Source organism: Pleurodeles waltl, chromosome 1_2 (genome assembly GCF_031143425.1).
Source record: "Pleurodeles waltl isolate 20211129_DDA chromosome 1_2, aPleWal1.hap1.20221129, whole genome shotgun sequence".
Lineage (NCBI taxonomy): Eukaryota > Metazoa > Chordata > Amphibia > Caudata > Salamandridae > Pleurodeles > Pleurodeles waltl.
This window is the reverse complement of record NC_090437.1, coordinates 1,232,439,223-1,232,463,078: the sequence shown is the minus strand read 5'-3', so window position 1 is coordinate 1,232,463,078 and position 23,856 is coordinate 1,232,439,223. Positions and strand designations below refer to the sequence as shown.

Here is a 23,856-nt window from a genome sequence, read left to right as displayed (position 1 = left end):
TGGTTGCTGTGCGTGTAGATAAGTCCGAAGGCATTGAGGTTCCAGAAACATAATCAAATAGAGTAGTGGCAGCTTGTTCCCACAGGGCTTTCCGATTCGCCATGATGCATTAAACAATTCAAAAACTGAAAAATAAGTCCGAAAAATTGTACCAGGTTACCAGTGTGAAAATATGTGAAAAAACTGTAGTCTATTCAGAATCAGTCCCAATACAGATTTCCAGATAGAAAAACGAAGAAGAAAGAAAAAATTAAACGCTTCATTCAAAAATTAGAATCCAAAACAAAAATAAATAGTTCAACCAAACTCAAATGCCGGACCGTTACTATACGGACAGCGTGTGTGAAAAATTCAAAGAAACACAAAGCACGCCGATGTACGTTAGTGGTTCGTATTTCGCAGCGCTGGTTACACAGAAAAAATCTGTGCAATATGACAGTTCAAATGAATGATTCGGATGTACGACTATACTAGTCTATCCGAGTCGAGCGTCTTAATACATCCAATGAATGAATCTCGGCTACCCCCGGCACCAATCTAAGATGGAGTCGACGCCCATGCGCAATGGAGCCGAAGGGGGAGGAGTCCCGCGATCTCGTGACTCGAAAAGACTTCTTCGAAGAAAAACAACTTGTTACACTCCGAGCCCAACACTAGATGGCGGGATGTGCAAAGCATGTGTATCTGCAGCCACACATGCCATCGAACATTATATATATATATATATATATATGGAAAATGTCACTTACCCAGTGTACATCTGTTCGTGGCATTAGTCGCTGCAGATTCACATGCTGTGCACATCCCGCCATCTGGTGTTGGGCTCGAAGTGTTACAAGTTGTTTTTCTTCGAAGAAGTCTTTTCGAGTCACGAGATCGAGGGACTCCTCCCATTTTGGCTCCATTGCGCATGGGCGTCGACTCCATCTTAGATTGTTTTCCCCGCAGAGGGTGAGGTAGGAGTTGTGTATGCTAGTAATAGTGCCCATGCAATGGAGTGAATATGTATGTATATAATGTAGTTTAAAGTAATATATTTACAAATTTACAAATGTTCAAGATCAACTTCTAAATGGCTACAGGCTCCCGGGGAGGCGGGTGGGCGCATGTGAATCTGCAGCGACTAATGCAACGAACAGATGTACACTGGGTAAGTGACATTTTCCGTTCGATGGCATGTGTAGCTGCAGATACACATGCTTTGCATAGACTAGAAGCAGTTATCGCCCCAAAAGCGGTGGTTCAGCCTGTAGGAGTTGAAGTTGTTTGAAACAATGTTCGCAGTACTGCTTGACCTACTGTGGCTTGTTGTGCCGTTAACACATCTACACAGTAGTGTTTGGTAAATGTATGAGGCGTAGACCATGTAGCTGCCTTACATATTTCGGTCATTGGAATATTTCCTAGAAAGGCCATGGTAGCACCTTTCTTTCTAGTTGAGTGTGCCTTTGGTGTAATAGGCAGTTCTCTTTTTGCTTTAAGATAGCAGATTTGAATACACCTAACTATCCATCTCGCAATGCCTTGTTTAGAAATTGGATTTCCTGCATGAGGTTTTTGGAAAGCAATAAATAATTGTTTTGTTTTTCGAATTAGTTTTGTTCTGTCAATGTAGTACATTAACGCTCTTTTGATGTCTAATGTATGTAGTGCTCTTTCAGCTACAGAATCTGGCTGTGGGAAGAACACTGGTAATTCTACTGTTTGATTCAAGTGGAACGGTGATATGACTTTTGGTAAAAAATGTGGATTTGTCCGTAGAACTACTTTATGCTTGTATATTTGAATAAATGGTTCTTGTATGGTAAATGCTTGAATCTCACTTACTCTTCTTATAGATGTGATGGCAATTAAAAATGCAACTTTCCATGTTAAGTATTGCATTTCACAAGAGTGCATGGGTTCAAAAGGTGGACCCATGAGTCGTGTTAAGACAATGTTGAGGTTCCATGAAGGAACTGGTGGTGTTCTTGGTGGTATAATTCTCTTTAGGCCTTCCATAAACGTTTTTATGACTGGTATCCTAAATAGTGAAGTTGAGTGCGTAATTTGCAGGTAAGCTGACATTGCGGTAAGATGTATCTTAATGGAAGAAAAAGCTAGCTTTGACTTTTGCAAATGTAGTAAGTATCTTACGATGTCTTTGGCAGATGCGTGTAAGGGTTGAATTTGATTATTATGGCAGTAATAAACAAATCTTTTCCACTTACTTGCATAGCAATGTCTAGTGGTAGGTTTTCTAGCTTGTTTTATGACCTCCATACATTCCTGTGTAAGGTCTAAGTGTCCGAACTCTAGGACTTCAGGAGCCAAATTGCTAGATTCAGCGATGCTGGATTTGGGTGTCTGATCTGTTGTTTGTGTTGCGTTAACAGATCTGGTCTGTTTGGTAGTTTGACATGAGGCACTACTGAGAGGTCTAGTAGTGTTGTGTACCAAGGTTGTCTTGCCCATGTCGGCGCTATTAGTATGAGTCTGAGTTTGTTTTGACTCAACTTGTTTACCAGATATGGAAGGAGTGGGAGAGGGGGAAAAGCGTAAGCAAATATCCCTGACCAACTCATCCATAACACATTGCCCTGAGACTGATCTTGTGGGTACCTGGATGCGAAGTTTCTGCATTTTGCGTTTTCTTTTGTTGCAAATAGATCTATTGGTGGTGTTCCCCAACTTTGGAAGTAAGTGTTCAGTATTTGGGGGTGAATCTCCCATTCGTGGATCTGTTGGTGATCCCGAGAGAGATTGTCTGCTAACTGATTCTGAATTCCTGGAATAAATGGTGCTAATAGGCAAATGTGGTTGTGAATCGCCCAATGCCATATTCTCTGTGCCAGGAGACACAACTGTGTTGAGTGTGTCCCGCCTTGTTTGTTCAGATAATACATTGTTGTCATGTTGTCTGTTTTGACAAGAATGTGTTTGTGGCTTATTATAGGTTGAAATGCTTTCAACGCTAGAAATACTGCCAGTAGTTCTAAGTGATTTATGTGAAACTGTTTTTGCTGAGTGTCCCATAGTCCTTGGATGCTGTGTTGATTGAGGTGTGCTCCCCACCCTATCATGGAGGCATCTGTTGTTATTACATATTGTGGCACTGGGTCTTGGAAAGTCCGCCCTTGGTTTAAATTCATACTGTTCCACCATTGAAGCGAGGTGTATGTTTGGCGGTCTACCAACACCAGATCTAGAAGTTGACCCTGTGCCTGTGACCATTGTGATGCTAGGCACTGTTGTAAGGGCCGCATGTGCAACCTTGCGTTTGGGACAATCGCTATGCATGAGGACATCATGCCTAGGAGTTTCATCACCATTTTGACTTGTATTTTTTGTTTTGGATACATGGCATGTATTACATTGTGAAATGCCTGAACCCTTTGTGGGCTTGGAGTGGCAATTCCTTTTGCTGTGTTGATTGTCGCCCCTAAGTATTGCTGTGTTTGACACGGCAGAAGGTGTGACTTTGTGTAGTTGATTGAGAAACCTAGTTTGTGGAGGGTTTCTATGACGTACTTTGTGTGTTGTGAACACCGTTCTAGCGTGCTGGTTTTGATTAACCAATCGTCTAGGTACGGGAACACATGTATTTGCTGCCTTCTGATATGTGCAGCTACGACTACCAGGCATTTTGTAAAAACTCTTGGCGCAGTTGTTATTCCGAATGGCAACACCTTGAATTGGTAATGGACCCCTTGGAATACAAACCTTAAGTACTTTCTGTGTGAAGATTGTATCGGTATATGGAAATATGCATCCTTTAGGTCTAGTGTTGTCATGTAGTCTTGTTGTTTGAGCAGTGAGATTACGTCCTGTAATGTCACCATGTAAAAGTGATCTGATTTGATGTAGGTATTTAATGTTCTGAGATCTAATATAGGTCTCAGACTCTTGTCTTTTTTGGGTATGAGGAAGTACAGAGAGTAAACTCCTGTTCCTTTCTGTTGATTTGGTACTAATTCTATTGCTTCTTTTTGTAGCAATGCCTGAACTTCTAGTCCTAGAAGATCTATATGTTGTTTTGACATATTGTGCGTTTTCGGTGGCACGTTTGGAGGGAATTTGAGAAATTCTATGCAATAACCATGCTGGATAATTGCCAGTACCCAAAGTGTCTGTTGTTATCTCCTCCCACTGTTTGTAAAATTTGCTTAGTCTCCCCCCCACAGGGGTTATGTGTTGGGGATGTGTGACTTGGAAGTCACTGCTTGTTTTGAGGAGTTTTGGGGCTTTGGAACTTCCCTCTATTCTTTTGGAATTGTCCCCCTCTATATTGCCCCCGAAAACGTCCCGGCTGATATTGGCTTTGATAAGTGGGCCTTGCTTGTGAGGTTGTGGCCTCTGTAGGTTGACCTCGAAAACCTCCCCTAAACTGTGTTTTGCTAAATGTACCTCTGCTCTGTGGGGAGTAGAGTGCGCCCATGGCTTCTGCCGTATCAGTATCTTTTTTGAGTTTCTCAATAGCAGTGTCGACTTCCGGCCCAAACAACTGCTGTTCATTAAAGGGCATATTCAGCACGGCTTGTTGTATTTCCGGCTTGAATCCTGACGTACGCAACCATGCGTGTCTCCTTATCGTTATTGCAGTATTTACTGTCCTTGCAGCCGTATCTGCTGCATCCATTGCTGACCGTATCTAATTATTGGAGATACTTTGTCCTTCTTCCACCACTTGTTGTGCCCTTTTCTGGAACTCTTTGGGTAAGTGTTCTATGAAATGCTGCATTTCGTCCCAATGAGCTCTATCGTATCTTGCCAAAAGTGCTTGTGAGTTGGCAATGCGCCATTGGTTTGCTGCTTGTGCTGCAACCCTTTTACCCGCAGCATCGAATTTGCGACTCTCCTTGTCTGGAGGTGGTGCGTCTCCCGAGGTATGAGAGTTTGCTCTCTTGCGAGCTGCCCCGACAACCACAGAGTCTGGTGTTAATTGCTGTGTAATATGAAAAGGGTCTGTTGGCGGTGGCTTGTACTTCTTCTCCACCCTTGGAGTTATGGCTCTGCCTTTTACAGGATCCTGAAATATTTGTTTGGAATGTTTTAGCATTCCCGGGAGCATAGGTAAGCTTTGGTATTGGCTATGAGTGGAGGATAGGGTATTAAACAAAAAGTCATCCTCATAGGTTCTGCATGCAAGGTGACGTTATGAAAAGCAGCTGCCCTTGAGACCACCTGCGTGTAGGATGTACTGTCTTCAGGTGGCGACGGCCTCGCAGGGTAACAGTCTGGGCTGTTATCTGATACCGGAGCATCATAAAGGTCCCATGCGTCGGGATCATCTTGACTCATTGCAGTATGAGTCGGGGATTGCATCAGTGGTGGAGTGGCTACCGGTGATGTGTGCACTGATGGTGGTGGAGATGGTGGTGGAGTTGTTTGTCTTGCCACCTTTGCCTGTGGCTGCTTGTCCTTTTCTTGAAAGGCAAATCTTCTTTTCATCTTGATTGGGGGAAGAGTGCTTATCTTCCCTGTGTCTTTTTGAATGTGGAGCCTTCTTGGAGTGTAGTCTGGCTCTACTGATTCAAGTTCTTCTCCAAACTTATGTCCTTGCATCTGGGAGGACAATCCCTGTTCCTCTGTGTAGGAACCTGTTTTCGGTTCCGAGGCTGGATGTTTCGGAATCGAAACCTTTTTGGTCGCCTTTTTGGGCTCCGAGGAAACCTTTTTTATTTTCGGCGTCGTGGTGTCTCGGTGCCGAACCATTTCAGTGCCACTGTCTCGGTGCCGAATCTGCTCGGAGCCGCTGTCTCGGGCAAGAGATTGCTGTGTGGCGGTATCTCGACCGGAGTCGGATGACTTCGCCACAAGCGTGCCCTTTTTCGGTGCCGATGATCAGTCACCTATTTTTCGGGTTAAGCCATGGCCTGTTGGCGGTGGCGACCCCTGGGCTTTGTTGTCTTCTCGTGAGTTTTATGTTTCGACGTCTTACTCACGGTTTTTGGCGTTTTTTCGGGATCGAGCTCGTCAGAGTCCGATTCCTGGATGGAGAAGGTTTCTTCTTCCTCCTCGAAATGCCCTTGTCCTGTCGGCGCCATCTGCAGTCTTCTGGCTCTTCGGTCTCTTTATGTCTTCCTCGACCAAAACGCTCGACAGGCTTCACAGGTATCTTCCTTGTGCTCTGGAGACAGACACAAGTTACAGACCAGATGTTGATCTGTATACGGATACTTGTTATGACATTTTGGACAGAAGCGGAATGGGGTCCGTTCCATCAGCCTTGAAGAGACACGTGGCCGGGCCGACCAGGCTAGTGATCAGAATACCTTTCCGAAGGAGACTCAACATTTTGCAATTAAACCTTTAAAACAGGTTAAAAAAACATCCTTGGTCTAAATAAATAAAAAAATAACCAATGGTGGTGGAAGCAAGGTCTGGGGAGGTCACAAAATCTGTTTCCTATCGAAATTACCTTATTTCATTGATGCTTGCCATTTTACACACCACACACTTGGCACAATGTAATCAGAGCACATTACAAGAGAGCCAGATGTTACACTTTAAGCCATGGGGAGATTGAGACATAATTATGAACTAAACATGACATGCAGACAGAGAATACTTACATATGTATGCTTTTTGGATTTATAAAGGATATATTTCCATGCAGTATTTTTGTCAAGAAGTGAAAATGTAGGGAAATAAAAGCAGAGCCTAATTTACGAGTCATAACCATTTTGAAGTCTCATGAATTTCTTGTACTCCATCTTTAAAAAAAATTCACAAAATCACTGAGATGAAAGGGTGCACCTCCCTCAACCCAAATTCTCGATTGTGAACAAGGACAGATCACAGAAGTTTATACAATGTTCATCTGTGATGTAATGATTGAAGTCAAGAGTAATGCCATTACATTTGTGTTTTTCAGGCTTTGAATTGTAACCAAGCTATTCCTCCAACTTTACTTTTTCAGTTAACATTTAAAGTTATTTTATAATTTCTAATATTAACTTTAAAATTATGTTGTAGAGCACACTTCAAAAAAACAGATGCTACTAAAACTCAATTTATAGTAATCAATGTACCAACACTGAAAGCATGAAGGTGGTCTGCCATGCCGGTATTTGAACTTATGACCTTAAAATCATTGCAAAAACAACAAGGTGATGGATGGAATGCTTGAATTAATTTCAGCCACTGGCAATCACTCGGGCTGCATCTCAATTCATCATCTTTTTTGTCCACCATGTCACCTCAGTTTAGACCCAGCCATATGCAAATCAGTGTTGATTCTGCTGTCCATGGGAGCAGTCCAGCTCGACCTGCCAGGCAGATCATCCATGAACTGGAACACAAGCAACCTAGGACCAGTTTTGCTCTAGTTAGGGCTCTTCAGCCACGTATAGCTTGGTTCCAGTGGCACAGTGAGCCCAGGGCCCACGTCTGGGCATATGCAGCGCACTTAGGGGGGGTAAAGGCAAAAATGATTTAAGGAATGCTTGAATTATTCTTAGCCACTGGCAATAGCTCGGGCCACATCCTAAGAGATCAGTGGTTATAAAAACTCCAACAGTTCTTTTCGTCAACTTTGACACCTACTGCTGACCCCCTCTCATAAAATACTGCTGGATCACACATGAAACTTGTGCAGTACTTGACATGAAGCAATCACCTGACCTATCAAAAAAGGCGGAGAAAAAGCAACCACAGCCCTTTTGTTGCACTGCAAAATTGCTCCACCTCACATGGCAAGACAGAGTGAGGTACAGGAGCGAGGCATAAAAAAAATCCCTTTCTCTTTCCATGGTTCCAGTGGTACACTGTCAGGCAGGGGGAACCTCGACATTTTCCCACAGCTTTCGGGACAGTCAAAAGTTCGTCAAGATACAGTAATGCTCACAGCACCAGGCCTATAACGGTGATTAAAACCTGCAGCCTGTCTATTTTCTTAATAAAGTTTCCAACATTTCAAACTTCTAATTAAGCGTTACTGCCCACACCTGTGGATAATAACAGTTATTTATATTACACAGAATTATGAACAGCAGCCTCAGGCAAGGGTCCATATTGAGAGGAGAGTAATTTAAAACATATTGCCCTGTAAGTAATTGCAATAAGGCTATTATCATCACCTCATCTACAGCAGTGGCTGCACATACCGCTGGGAGGTGATAAATAGCTTCTCTGTAACGCTGCTTCAGCACACCTTTCATCAGAAACTGCTATGTGGTGTTGTGCTATCCCACAGCTTTGCTTGCAAATGCAATGCAAGCACTAATGCCCAGTAGAAAAAAAAAAAATACGTCAGTTCCATTTATTTTTTTAAAGACTTTTCAATGGTAGTTAGAGCTGCTATCCTTATTTTCACCATTGCTGTTGCTAATTGACTCGTTTCATACTTACTTGCTTCCATTAAACATTTTGTTGAGAGCATCTCTGGAGATGATGTGCCCACACACAAGCTTCATCGGCGGATTGTTCTCCGTTGTTTGCTGACGCAAAATTGGGCAGGCAAATATTGAATGATACCAACATTTCTTACCCAGATCAACTTCAATCTGAAATGAGTAAATATAATGAAATTAATAAAAAGGTAAGAATTCTTAAGTGTTAAGAACAAACAGTATAACAAGTACTGTGTCAAGTTATAAAATACTTATGAAAAGTTGTCCTCTTTCAAAGTCTCCTTTGAGGAAGAGGAGGCAGGGATGCAAGAGGAGCAGAAAAGCGTCAATGGCTATGAATTAAGCAATTGCTCTAATCTATGTGGCTTGTTCCTTTTGCAACCCAACTTGCCAGGATGGACAAACTGGTGCTACTAAAGTGATGGGAAGGCTCAAACGAGTCTGAAATGGTCATGGATTGAGGAGCAGCAGCAAGAACTGACCTGTCCCCATCAACTGCAATGCAGGGGAAGGATGAGGTGAAGGCTGCTGCACAATCAGAGGCTGGTGTGGAATTACTGAATATTTAGAAAGACAATCCTCCCCTCTTTACTCTGACACTTTCGAACAGATCTCTGCAGTAAGCCTTGCTACTAATCTTAAACTGTCATTCTAACATAACTATATATGACAACTGCACGTATTCAAATAAGTTATGTTGATTTCATATTTTGCCTAGTTGGCATATCCAGTCTCTTTAGCATTCCATTATATTTTCCGTATAGATCATTTAGCTCTGGCAAAACGCTTAGTGTGGTGTGCCAGATAACTTGAGAAACTTCGAATTCAATGTCCAATGCAGGAAGAGATCTCTTCTACATCTGTGCCTCTAAATAAAAAATGGTACAACCAAACAGGACTGGCGTTCGTCATGGTTTTTACATGGATTTATTTTTTACCAAAGCTGTTAGGAAAAAGGGAAATATTGGTGAAAAACTACTATATTTTTGGCATAAATAAGTACACAATACTATTGTACGCCCTGGAACTTAAGGGAACTTTAGTGTGTTGAAACATTTTAGCAAAAGGGCAAAATGCAGTCACAGTGAAATTAACGTCAGGACTTACAAATGAGCACATCTTAGGTAGACTGAAGCATTTGAGTCAAATTTAGTGAACTTTGTCATATACTTGTGTTTAGAAATATATATGGTAAAAATGTGTAAATGCATGTAAAGGTTTGGAGTTGAAATCGAAAGGGGGGTGGGGAGGAATGTGGTACCGTGGTCTTGTACACAGGTTGCAATCAAGTCGGAAAGAAAGAGACAAAGAGAGAAAGAAAAGGAAGACAATAGGAAATAACTAAGAAAATTTTTACTTACCCAGTAAACATCTGCTTGTAGCATGTAGTGCTGTAGATTCATTTGCTGTGCATAATCCTGCCATCTAGTGTTGGGCTCGGATGTGTGCAAGCTGTTTTTCTTCTAAAGTCTTTCGAGTCACGAGGTACTGTGACTATTCCTTTATGCTGGTAATGTGCATGGTCTTCGACTCCATTGTTAGATTGTTTTCCCAAATCGTGGGTGAGGAGGAAGTGCAAAGCAAAGCGTAGTATTTAGAGATGTCCATGCCAAAGGAGTATGAAAAAGGAGTGAAAGTATCTGCTTCCAGCACAGGAGTCCAAGGAAAAGGGTTGGTGCATGTTATTCTACAGCCCTACATGCCACAAACAGATGTTTACTGTGTAAGTGACATTTTCTGTTCGAGGCATGTGTGGCTGTGCACAGACTGTAAAGCAATCCTCATACATAAGACGTGGCTACCCTGTGGGAGTTACAACTGTTTAAATAGTGTACACTTAACTGCCTGACCCACACTGGCTTGTTGACTGGCCAGCACATCTAAACAGTAATGTTTGTAAAGGTATGTGGTATAGACCGTGTAGCTGCTTTACATGTGTAAGCTATAGGGATGCTTCCCAGGAAAGCAGCTGAAGCCCCTTTTATATGAGTAAAGTGAGAGCTAGGAGAAATGAGTAAAGTTGTTTTGACTTTAGCAGAGCATGCTTGGATGCATTTAACAATCCATCTTCCAATGCCCGATATAGAAATGGCTCTTCTGTTGCGTGGTGTGGAGAAAGCAACAAAAAGCGGTTGTGTTTATTTGAATGGTTGTGTCAATATAATACAGGAGAGCTCTTTTTATATCCGTGTGTAGGGCCCGTTCTGCAACTGAGTCATGCTGATTGGAAAACACAAGACATTCAATGGGCTGATTTAGTAGGAATGGTGAGCGTCCATTCCCGAGAAATTTAGGGTTTATGCGGAGTACAAACTTGTTCTTGTGAACTTGGAAAAGGGGTTCTTCCAAGCTCACAGGAACAGGTTTGTACTCCGCTTACTGACATATCTAAGTTAAGTAATAGCAACACAACAAATTATCTTCCAGGACTGAAATTGGAGTGGAAAGGAGTGGAAATGCTCAAACGAAGGGCCCCATTATTCTTGTTAATACAACATTGAGATTACATGTCTGAGCTAGTGGCACCCTGAGAGGAATAATGCTTGTAAGACCTTCCAAAAAGGCTTTAATGACAGGTAGTCGGACTGGAAAAATAACTGTTCTGAAGATAAGTGGCTATAGATAGACCCTAGGCGTAGTCTTATGGATATGTATGCTAAACCAGAAGTTTGTGAGAGGTAGCAGACAATGTCTTCTACTTCGGCTGCTAATGGATCAATATGTCTGGAGTGACAATAGTGAACAAAACTCTTCCATTTAGCAGCATCAGAGGCACCAGTAGGCCTGCATGCTTCTTTAACAATGTCTGTGCATTCTAGTAGGAGATTAAGGTATCCAAACTCTAGGACTTCAGGAGCCAGATCACAAGGCTGAGAGACCTGAGTGCCTAATTTCTCCATTGTTCTGTGTGAGAAGGTCCTGCCTGTTGGGGTGTGTCTCATGAGGGACCACGGAGGTTGAGGAGGGTGGTGTACTATGAATGTCATGCCCATGTGGAAGCCACCAGGATCAGTGTGAGAGATGTCTGTTGAAGCAGAAGCAGAGGACGCAAAGCGTAAACAAATGTCCCTGACAAACTCATCCATAGTGCATTGCCCTCGGATTGTGAGTTTGGTCATTTGAAGTTTTCTGCTGGGGCTAAAAGATCCCTCTCTGGTAGTCCACAACACTGGAAGTAGCGGTGGCGGGCTTGTGGGTGAAGTTCCTACTCATGGGCTTGTTGCAGCATCCAGCTGAGAAGGTCAGCAAAGTTGTGGTCCACTCCCTGCAAGTATTCTGCTAAGGGGTGGATCTTGTGATGGAGAGCCCATTTCTGAATGGTCTGAGCTAGGTCACAGAGCTGAGGAGATCTGGTGACCCTTTGTTTCTGAAGGTAACACATGGATGTTTTATCCGTCTTGATGAGGACAACCTTGTTAATTAGTTGAGGAAGTAAACCTTTCAAAGCTTGGTGAAGAGCTAGTAGCCCTTGGTGATTTATGTAGAGAGTTCATTGATTGGGTCTAAGAATGGACAGCCCTTTAGCAAGTTGTTAGTATTGATGGTGACCTGAGTGTGTTGGAGACATTTTAGATGGGTGGCACTTTTGATGAGCCGATCCTCCAGCTAAGGAAATATGTGGATGCCCTGTCTGCGCAGGTGAGCGGCCTCCAGGCAAGGTACTTGGTGAAGACCCTTGGTGTGGTAGGGACTCCAAAGGGAAGCACTTTGAACTGGTAATGTTGTCTGCTTAATACAAATATGAGGTACTGGAGATGGGGAGGATGGATTGGAGTGTGGAAATAGGTGTCCTTGAGGTAGAGTGTAGCCATGAAGTCATCTTGTAGTAGTGGGATGACATCCTGAAAAGTGACCGTGTGAAAATGCTGAGACAATTCATTTAGGGGCCTGAGACTCCAAAGTTATCTGAGGGAGCTGACCTTCCGGGGAATGAGGAAGTATAGTGAGTAAACTCCTGCACCCGCTGTTGGTAAAGGCTGGGTTCTATAGCTAATTTTTGGAGGAGGCACTGGACCTCTTCCCGGTGTAACCTTTGGTGTGGTGAGGAGAGTTTGTGTTTGCGAGCTGGAATGTTGGGAGCTGTGGAAATTAGCTCCAGATAATATCCAACAGCTACTGGTCGGAGAGGGTCCCGACTGGTGTTATGTGATTGGGGGGGGGAATGAGAGGAGAGTCAGGGCTTGCTGGTGCCTCCTTTGGGAGATCCACCTTTACCTCTGCTTTTAAATTATTTCCTCTGTAGGAGCCTTGGAATCACTTCTGGGAGAGGCATTTGTCGTCGCTGGAAAAATGCAGAGGTCTTGGAACTTCCGCGGTAGGCTGAGCAGCAAAAGGAGTCGCAGTGGGAAGGGATTTGAAAGGGACCCATTGTCTTTGATGTTTCACTGCCTTTTAATTGTTTTTTCTAACAAGGTATCTACCTGCGGGCCAAAAAGATGTTCTCAAACGAGAGGCAGATCGAGTAATTAGGTTTTGATGAACTTCCAGTTTGAGCCTGAAGACCTGAAGCCATGCATGCCTCCGTAGTATGACACTTGAAATTAACGCCTAACAGCACTGTCTGCAGCACTTAGGGGAAAGCATATGGTTGTGTTGGATATTAATTTGCCTTCAGAGGCTATTCGGTAGCCTCTTTTTTGTGTTCTTCTGCACGGTATTAGAGGAGTTCCTCCATTTAAATCCAGCGAGCCCAATCGAACCTTAAAAGGAGACCAACAGAATAGCCAATGCACCAATCAATGGCCGACTGGGCAACTACCCATTTGCCCGCTGAGTCTTTTCTCTTACTCTCTTATTTTGATCAGGGGTGTCACCAGTGGTTTGAGAGTTGGCGCTGTTGCATGCACTTGCTACTACTAAAGAGTAAGGTGGAAGCTGATCCTGTATGTAGAGTGGATCATTAGAGGACGCTTTAGATTTCTTATTCACCCGTTGTGTTATGATCCTTGCTCTTACTGAGTTGTTGCAAATATCTGGAGTGTGGAAGAGCAAGTAGGTAGATTAATGTCCAAGAAAGGTGCTGTAGGCTGGCTTTATGCTACACCACCAGGGAGAAGCTGACATGGTAATTTGAGATTCAAATTAAATTTTTAAAAACGTCATCACTGATACATTCAAGAATGACAAAAGAATGGACACTTCTTCTGGGTGTAATGGCCTGTAAATTGTCCTTCCATGAACTGTAAACTAGATGTTGCTAGGTGTAGATTTGTAAAGTGGGACCAGCTTGTCTTCCTTCGTTCATTTCATGTCCTTTACATACTGCAAGAGGAACCTTTTCTTTGTAAACATATAATAGGTTTGGTGGAAGAACTACTTGCTTCTTTCAGAACGACCATGCAATCTCAAGGGATATTCCAAGACCTATATTGCAGCAATTCATGAGTCAGCCTAATAGGTTTGATAACTATATGTTGTGGTATTCTATTCTGAGCAGCACTCTAGTTGGAAGAGTTGCATGGTATGACTCCAAAAGGAGACCTAAATCTATGACCGCTACAGGGGCATCAGAATCATTCTTATTCTAGCATTCCTGTACTTTTTAGGTAAGAGAGAATTCTTCTTAGATCTGAGTTTACAGTATCTTGCCATGTAAAGATGATATTTTGCATTTCCCATCATGCAATTTGTTATGGGTTTACAATTTTTCCAGAAAATCTGATGCAGCACAGAATCAACTTGTTATAAGATATCATGCTCTATAGAGTGCAGGCCTGATCATTTTGCAATCCCTGAATGTGACATGCTAGGATGCTGGTGCTCCTGGGTATCAACGAACGAGATATGGTCAGACATTCCCACTCAAAAGAAGTCTTAGACCTCACTCTCCCTGTCTAAGGAGGAAATCCGAGTATTCACTGTCTAAGTCAGTATATTGTTGGTTTTCAATACAAGTCTGGAGGATATCAAGGAAAAACGTACTGTCCTCAGGTCCACTATACTGATATGACGCAATAACTCATTTTGGGGACAACTGCCTCAGGCTGTACAGAACCAACTTCAGCCAAATTTATGATACAATTAGTCCTTTATGGTTATCTCTACTGTATTGTACTGATATATCAATCGTCCAGACATACAAGTCCAATGAAACTACAAAATTGTGTGTACGCTGTAGCTACTGGGAAGAGAATTGGGCATCTATATGTATACCTATAGCACACATTCATTCTGCATACATGTTCTGTTTTCCAATAGAAGAGCTATGATGATAATATTTCTTGCTATTAAAACGCTTCTCTGCATGTTTAAGAGAAACAGCAGGTTATGTTATCTGTCATTATCGGAAATATTTTGTTCTATATCTGGTTTGGAAAAATATTCATGCATGGAAAACCATCCTTAAGTTGTGACAGTGTTGAGACCCTATTGATTCATGTGGAGATCACAGACTCCTAATTTTTAACAAGTCCAGATGTGCACACAACCCATAAGTGATGCATCAAAGTTATGATGGCTGTTGTGAGCAGGGGTTTAACATTTCTTGCCTTTATTACACTGTTTTCGGTCTATTGCTTCAACCTTTATACACTAGATTCTCCTAGGCCACATTAATTGTACTCATTGATTGTTGAAACAAAGTACAGGTCTGCACAGCCTCACATTTGATATTAACTAAATACAAAAAGCCATCATTCACACTAATGCAACTACAGTCCTCACAGTTATGGACTGAGATTCATGGTAAATTTGTTTTTGGGTGCACTCACACTTTTTGATGATGATATCATCCAACACAGTTTATTGATCACCGGGTTCCCTATAAAATCAAATGCTACCAGAAAATGTGGAATTTCTGCACCTTTACAAATCAGTTTACAAAGGGCAGAATATCAGGTCTTGCTTTGGTAGAAGGGAATACATGTAGAATAACCCTGTTTATCTTCATTATATACCTTCTCTATTGCTCCTTTTACTAAACGTTCTTGCACCACAAGTTGTAATAGGTAAATTTAGTCCTTTCTGTATGCTTAATGTTGGAATTTCCTTTTAAACCACTATTTAGCATCTGTACACGCAGTATCAATCTGTCTGTGGTTATAGATTACCAATTATTTGAGATATTTTACTCTAACCCCTACTGGTGGCATGGGCACTGGGGCAGAACAAGAGTACCAAAGTTTTGGGGTGGATGAGCCTTTTGAACTCCAACAGCTTCCTCCACCTAGAAAGAAAAAATGTTACCCTGTAAGCATGTGTTCGTTGAGTGTAGTGCTGTAGATTTCACATTCTCTGCATACTCCTGCCACCTAGTGTCAGGCTCAGATGTTTGCAAGCTGTTTTTATTTAAAGAAATCTTTCGAGTCACATGCGCACCAAACTCCATTTTAAAATGTATTTCGAACACAGTGGATGAGGGTAGTGCGGAGTGGTGAGTAAGCAGTATGGTAGATATGATGACTGCAAAAACAAAATATTTACTAATAGAAGAGATCAGAGTCACATTCTTTTTGGGTGTAATGTGGGCATGTGCATCAATGGTACTACTTATAGGTTAAGTAACATTTTCTGTTCGTAGCATTTGCTGCTGTAGATACACATGCTCTGTACAGATTGTAAAGCAGTAACCCCTATTAGCGGTGGTTAGAATGTGGATAATGCAGATGTCTGAAAAGGGGTTGTCCTTAAGGCTGTCTGACCAAAAAGCCGGTTTGGTTAATATGTCAACACAGTAATGCTTAGTGAAGGTGTGTGGCGTTGACAAAGTGGCAGCTTTACATCTTTAAGCTGACAGAATGCTTCACAAGAAAGCCATGCTTGTTAGCTTCTTCCGGGTCGAGTGTCTCCTAGGAATGACAGGAAGGGTTCTTTTAGCTTTGAGGCAACAGGTCTGGTTACACCGGACTATCCATCTTGCAATGCCGGATTTGGATTTAAGGGGAGCATTGTGAGGTTAAGCAAAGGATATGAAGAGTTGGTCAGCGTTGCAAAAAGGCTTTGTTCTATCAATGTAATACATGAGAGCTCATTTGACATCCACAATGTGTGGGTTTGTCTCTGCTCTAGAGTCTGGTTGAGGGAAGAAGACTGGACTCCCTATGGTTTGGTTAAGCTGGAGAAGGAAAATCACTTTAGGGGGGGAACTTGAGGTTAGTTCCTCGACCTACCCTATCTCTGTGAACCTGAATGAAGTGTTCTTGGACCATGAGGGCTCGTATCTCACTAATACGCCTCAGGGAGGTCATTGCCACAAGGAATGTTACTTTTCAATAAAGGTACTGGAGAAGGCAAGTGCCGAAGGACACAAAGAGGAGGTCTCAGTCTGGTGAGTACTTTAAGGTTCCACGCTGTAGCAAGGGTGAACCCTAGGAGGGATTGCCCCTTTTAAGCCTTTCATGAAAACCTTAACAACAGGTATGCAGAGCATAAGCAATTGTTCCCTTTTCTGCATGTATCCAGCTATGGCCACTACGTGTAGACGTCCTGATGTGTAGGCAAGATAAGAAGCCCACACAACTTGCACTGTAGCATAGCTGAGATGCACCCCACAGCCAGCTTGAGAGGCATCCGTGGTAATGGTGACTTGTTGGACAGGGTGTAAGAAAGGCCCACCCCATAACAGATCAGTGCTGATCAACCACTGCAGAGTGTATGCGGCCTTTACCAACACTAGATCATCCATTTGACCATCCGTTGTGACCAATGGATTGCGAGGCACTATTGCAGCTGAGGTATCTGAAGTCAGATGTGGGGTACTACGGCGAAGCGCAAGGCCATCATGCCCAACAGATGTATGAACATTTTTATTGTAAGGTAATAGTTTGGCTGAAAAGCCAGGACTCTTTGTATGCTTTGGTACATCTTGCCCGTGACTGAATTCAGCCTCATCTCTAGGTAGGGTTGTACATGCAGGGGCAGTAGAAGGGATTTAGTGGTACTGATGGTGAACCAGAGGATGTGAAGGATCAGGATGGTAGTCTGGGTGTGCACTATGCACTGCTACTTGTGCTCTTGATCAGCCATTCATTTAGCTAGAGGAAGATGTGGATGCCTCCCCTTAAGTGGGCAGTCACCACTGCCAGGCGTCTAGTGAAGACTCTTAAGGCAGTGGCAGTACTTTGAACTGATAACGGCGGCCACTTACCATGAAGCTCAGGTAAAGTCAGTAGGCAGGGTAGATTGGGATGTGGGAGTAGGAGTCCTCGAGAAGTCTAACCCTATCATGAAATTGTCTTTTAGCAGCAGAAGGATGGTATCCAGTAAGTTTACGATTGAGGGACCTGAGGTACAGGATGGGTCTGAGGGAGTCATCATTCTTGGGCATCAGGAACCAGTGTCCCTGTTTTGAAGGGGGCACCAGTACTATGACCTCTTTTTGAAGAAACGCTGGGAATTCTTCTTACAGAAGGTTAAGATAATCTTTGCTGAGGGTTTGAATGTGGAGCGGGATTTTGGGAGGAGAGGAAACAAGTTCTAGGCAGCAGCTGTAGTGAACAACTGCTAACTCCTACTGGCCAGATGTGAGCTCCTGCCATCAGGGAAGAAAATCCAAGAGGCTCCTACCAACAGGTGTTGCATAATTGGGGGTTTGAGGTGGAGGGACTAAATTGTTTGGAAGTCTAGGCTTGCTTACTGAAACACCCTTTGCACCTGGCTCTGTTCTCATTGCCTCTGTAGGCACTCCTTGAGTAGCCACGCAGTTTGGCTGTTGCTGCTGCCTCTTTTGGGAGCAGATTGTCTTATGGGAGGTGTTTTGCTAACCAGCCCTGTACTGGTGCCTCTGAAATGAGTCTCTAGGTGCTGAGATCTGAAGGGCGCCCCTAGCCTTGCGGAGTTGTTATCTTTCTGTACTTTCTCCAACATTTAGTCAACCTGCAGACCAAATCAATCTTCATCATCAAACGGCAAGTTGAGGAGAGGATACTAGACTTTGGGTTTAAAACCTGAAATTCAGAACCATGCATGGTGCTTAACTAGGACACAGGTGTTGATACATCAAGCAACATTCTCCGATCATCTACGGCGCATCTGATAGTGCCACTGGAATAAGTCTTTCCTTCTGCCACGAACTGCTCCCATCTCTGTCTGAACTCTTCAGACAGATGTTTAACTAGCTCCTACATTTTATACTCCGTGACATCACATCTGGAAAGCAGGCCAATAGGGTTTGCCATTTTTCAATGGGTGGTGGCTTCTTCTGCCACCCTACCCACTCCAGATGCTGGTTATTTTTACTCTCCTTACCCAATTTGGAAGGGGGGGGGGGGGGGGGGGTGTCACCTGTACCTTGAGAGTTGTTGCACTTAAGCACATTGTGAACTCTAGTGAATCTCTCGTAACCTGACCCTTGATATAAGCTGGGTCATTGGGAGAGTGATTATATTTTTCCCCCAATCCTACTTGTTACCCCTTGTCTTGACTGGCTATTTAAAGTTATCTATGGCCAACGTTAACATTCACTAAGGCATGAGCAGAAATTGGACTGTTCTTTCTAATTTAGACAAAGTCTCCATGAGGAAATCATCATCCTCGTGGAGGACATGGATGTCCACTTTAAAGCAGCAGCCTTCTGTACAACCTTGTGATACGTGGTTCTGTCAACTGACGGCAGATAGTAATCCATGCCTGAATTCCCAGGGGTAGGTTTGAGATTGACGTAATAGTTGTCCCATGGTCAGTTAGTGGCCAAAGGATTGAAAGGTGCGTTGTCATGGTCAACTGGACAGAGGGGGCTGCCTGGCCATATGAAGAGTGATGGGGACCCTTGTGTGAAGATGCCTTGAGCGGACTCGAGGCATGTGTACTACCTTCAGGCTGAATGTGGATGGGAGCGGGTTCAGAGGGTTTTGACCAGGGCCTACCAGTGTCAGAAGGCGGTGGGGCCCTGGTGGGCTGGCCTATGCTTAAGGGTGCAGAGCCCAACCCCTTCGGGGGCTTGGCTCAACCTTGACACCACTTAGAAGGCTTAGTATGTGTGTCTGCTTCAGCTATACTCACACTCCTCTTAATCTACGTTCTATGACTCCTAGGTAGAATGGCCTTGGGCTAGGGGTAACCTGGTAGAGCAGAACATCTTTCTTCGACTCATGGGATTAATGTTTCCCAAAAGTGTCAGGGGCATCATGGGAAGCCTTGTGCAGCATGTTGTGATGTGCCCACTGCGGCTCCCACTGATATTGAAGAGACTTCTTCAAAAGGAAGGTCAGGCAGGCCTCAGATGGCATCTTTGTAGTCAGGGGACAGGCAAACTTTACAAACCTGGTGATAGACCATGGCAACTTTGCATGACACTGAAGACAAATCTTAGAGGACGCCCATTCCGTCAGCCTGTGTACATAATCCACAAGACATTAAACAAAAGGGCAAGAAGGCCAAAAGAGGACTGAGACCCTGGCTGGTCAAGAGTCAATGATGGAACAGGCTCCAGGAGACATTGTGTAGGAAGTTGGCTCTGTATGTGCTATTTCAAAGTAAGGAATAGCATGCACAGAGTCCAAGGGTTCCCCTTAGAGGTAAAATAGTGGTAAAAAGAGATAATACTAATGCTCTATTTTGTGGTAGGGTGGTCGAGCAGTAGGCTTATCCAAGGAGTAGTGTTAAGCATTTGTTGTACATACACATAGACAATAAATGAGGTACACACACTCAGAGACAAATCCAGCCAATAGGTTTTGTTATAGAAAAATATCTTTTCTTAGTTTATTTTAAGAACCACAGGTTCAAATTTCACATGTAATAGCTTGTTTGGAAGGTATTGCAGGTAAGTACTCTAGGAACTTTGAATCATTACATTAGCATGAATACTTTTGTCATAAAACACAATAAGCTGTTTTAAAAGTGGACACTTAGTGCTATTTTCACAGTTCCTGGGGGAGGTAAGTTATTGTTAGTTTTCACAGGTAAGTAAGTCACTTACAGTTCTCAGTTTTTGGTCCAAGGTAGCCCACCGTTGGGGGTTCAGAGCAACCCCAAAGTTATCACACCAGCAGCTCAGGGCCGGTCAGGTGCAAAGGTCAAAGAGGTGCCCAAAACACGTAGGCTATAATGGAGAGAAGGGGGTGCCCCGGTTCCAGTCTGCCAGCAGGTAAGTACCCGCGTCTTCGGAGGGCAGACCAGGGAGGTTTTGTAGGGCACCAGGGGGGACACAAAGTAGCACAGAAAGTACACCCTCAGCAGCGCGGGGGCGGCCGGGTGCAGTGTGCAAACACGCGTCGGGTTTCCTTCAGGTTTCAATGGGAGACCAAGGGGTCTCTTCAGCGATGCAGGCAGGCAAGGGGGGGGGCTCCTCGGGGTAGCCACCACCTGGGCAAGGGAGAGGGCCTCCTGGGGGTCACTCCTGCACAGAAGTTCCGTTTCTTTAGGGGCTGGGGGCTGCGGGTGCAGGGCCTTTTCCAGCCGTCGGGAAATGGAGTTCAGACAGTCGCGGTCAGGGGGAGCCTGGGGATTCCCTCTGCAGGCGTCGCTGTGGGGGCTCAGGGGGGACAACTTTGGTTACTCACAGTCGTAGAGTCGCCGGAGGGTCCTCCCTGAGTTGGTTGTTCTCCACCAGTCGAGTCGGGGTCGCCGGGTGCAGTGTTGCAAGTCTCACGCTTCTTGCGGGGAATTGCAGGGGTCTTTAAATCTGCTCCTTGTAACAAAGTTGCAGTTCTTTTGGAGCAGTGCCGCTGTCCTCGGGAGTTTCTTGTCTTTTTAGAAGCAGGGCAGTCCTCAGAGGATTCAGAGGTCGCTGGTCCCTTGGAAAGCGTCGCTGGAGCAGGTTCTTTGGAAGGCAGGAGACAGGCCGGTAAGTCTGGGGCCAAGGCAGTTGGTGTCTTCTGGTCTTCCTCTGCAGGGGTCTTTCAGCTCGGCAGTCCTTCTTCTTGTAGTTGCAGGAATCTAAATCTTTAGGTTCAGGGAAGCCCTTAAATACTAAATTTAAGGGCGTGTTTAGGTCTGGGGGGTTAGTAGCCAATGGCTACTAGCCCTGAGGGTGGGTACACCCTCTTTGTGCCTCCTCCCAAGGGGAGGGGGTCACATCCCTAATCCTATTGGGGGACTCCTCCATCTGCAAGATGGAGGATTTCTAAAAGTTAGAGTCACCTCAGCTCAGGACACCTTAGGGGCTGTCCTGACTGGCCAGTGACTCCTCCTTGTTATTCTCATTATTTTCTCCGGCCTTGCCGCCAAAAGTGGGGGCCGGGGCCGGAGGGGGCGGGCAACTCCACTAGCTGGAGTGTCCTGCGGGGCTGTGACAAAGGGGTGAGCCTTTGAGGCTCACCGCCAGGTGTTACAGCTCCTGCCTGGGGGAGGTGTTAGCATCTCCACCCAGTGCAGGCTTTGTTACTGGCCTCAGAGTGACAAAGGCACTCTCCCCATGGGGCCAGCAACATGTCTCTAGTGTGGCAGGCTGCTGGAACCAGTCAGCCTACACAGATAGTCGGTTAAGTTTCAGGGGGGCACCTCTAAGGTGCCCTCTGTGGTGTATTTTACAATAAAATGTACACTGGCATCAGTGTGCATTTATTGTGCTGAGAAGTTTGATACCAAACTTCCCAGTTTTCAGTGTAGCCATTATGGTGCTGTGGAGTTCGTGTAAAACAGACTCCCAGACCATATACTCTTATGGCTACCCTGCACTTACAATGTCTAAGGTTTTGCTTAGACACTGTAGGGGCACAGTGCTCATGCACTGGTACCCTCACCTATGGTATAGTGCACCCTGCCTTAGGGCTGTAAGGCCTGCTAGAGGGGTGTCTTACCTATACTGCATAGGCAGTGAGAGGCTGGCATGGCACCCTGAGGGGAGTGCCATGTCGACTTACTCATTTTGTTCTTACTAGCACACACAAGCTGGTAAGCAGTGTGTCTGTGCTGAGTGAGGGGTCTCTTAGGGTGGCATAATACATGCTGCAGCCCTTAGAGACCTTCCCTGGCATCAGGGCCCTTGGTACCAGAGGTACCAGTTACAAGGGACTTATCTGGATGCTAGGGTGTGCCAATTGTGGAATCAAAAGTACAGGTTAGGGAAAGAACACTGGTGCTGGGGCCTGGTTAGCAGGCCTCAGCACACTTTCAATTCAAAACATACCATCAGCAAAGGCAAAAAGTCAGGGGGTAACCATGCCAAGGAGGCATTTCCTTACACATTGCTTCAGAGGAAAGGTATCAATGTCTGTATGTTTCATGTCTTAAGGTCGAACAGGTAGGTTGGGCCCTAACAGAAGCATAAGGAATGTGTCAAATTCAGAGCGCCCGCTGTACATGTCCGAACCAGATGGTGGAAGAAACAATTGGAGTTTGGTAACCATGCACATTGCGGACTATCGGAGCAGTCACCATATTCTTTGTGACTTGAAAGACTTCTTCAAAGAAATACAACCAGCAAACACCTGAGCCCACCAATAGATGGTAGGAATATGCAGAGCTGGTTTATCCACAGCAAACACATGCTATGAACAGTACATTACGAAGGAGTAATTTATGACCATAGACAATTTCTTTGGTAGGATGTTTGCTATAATCTCATATGTGTAACATATCCTTACACATCTAGTGACAGCCTTCTAAAAGATCTCCATCTAGAATTGCCAAATATCACAGTCTGTTGGGACTAACAGACTCGATTATCTCCTCAACGAGAAGCAGAACCCAGTGAAGAGTCATTCCGCTTAAGTGGGCAAGAGTTCTTTGGCCCTCAAAATAGGATTGCCTTTGGCTTGGAATACAATTCTCTCAATTTCCTTGCCGAAAATTATTGCTTCTGATTTTATGCATCATATCAGGGAGGATTATTAAAGGACTACTAATCACATTCATTTCCCTCTTTGTTGATTTACTTGGTAAGATGTAATCAAGAAATGGCCTTGGACCTGGGCATGAAGCGCTTCTGATACCTAGTCCTTCTCTGAGGTCTTATCCTTGATGTTTTCCCAATACTTTAAACCCATATATGTGCAATCTGGCATACCAGTTGTAGATAGTTCTGCCGCCTTCAAGCACATTCTTTTTGTTTTGTTCTTTTGATATGCTACTGGAAGAGATTGTCTTAGCCCAAATCTGCTGAACCACGCATTTAAAGTTGTAATCCACCACTGAATCACTGTCCTTTCCATCTTTCACCCAGCTGCTAACTGCCTGTCTTTCCAGGAATGATCCTTGAGAAAGAGGATTTTAAGCCCCTTCTCCTACAGAAGATAGTTGTAAGGTTCAACATGACCCCAGATATATTATGGGTCCAATAAGATGGTTTTTAATTCCTTGAATTCTCGGTGTTGTTGCCCTCGCTGTATCTCGTTTAGTGAACATCTCTTTGGCTTGTTGTATCATTCTAGCCAAAATATTTTTCCTCTACACAGGAGCTAACAAATCTACTAAAAGCAGGACTTCTCTCACTTCACATCAAGGTGGACGCCTATAGGGTTCTACAACTAATGTATAATAAAAGTGCAAGGTCACCTGTTTGATATATTACAATGCCATCCATCGAGGAGTCTCCTTGAATATTTATATTTTGATTTCATCTCTTTGTGAAATATGCTAAGGAACGTTGTAAGGAAATGGCTCCCTGTTGCAGTTACCCCCCACTTTTTGCCTGATACTGATG

At 44.1% G+C, this 23,856-nt stretch overlaps 1 protein-coding gene across 2 annotated transcripts in view; it reads right to left on the bottom strand.

Annotated features, from left to right (window-relative positions):
• RMND5A (required for meiotic nuclear division 5 homolog A) overlaps nucleotides 1–23,856 on the bottom strand; it is a 371,570-nt gene that overhangs the window by 79,690 nt on the left and 268,024 nt on the right. For both annotated transcript variants that reach the window (XM_069204434.1, XM_069204441.1), the window contains one exon: nucleotides 8,332–8,486. In XM_069204434.1, coding sequence (XP_069060535.1) covers nucleotides 8,332–8,486 — 155 coding nt within the window. The remainder of the gene's footprint in view (nucleotides 1–8,331; nucleotides 8,487–23,856) is intronic.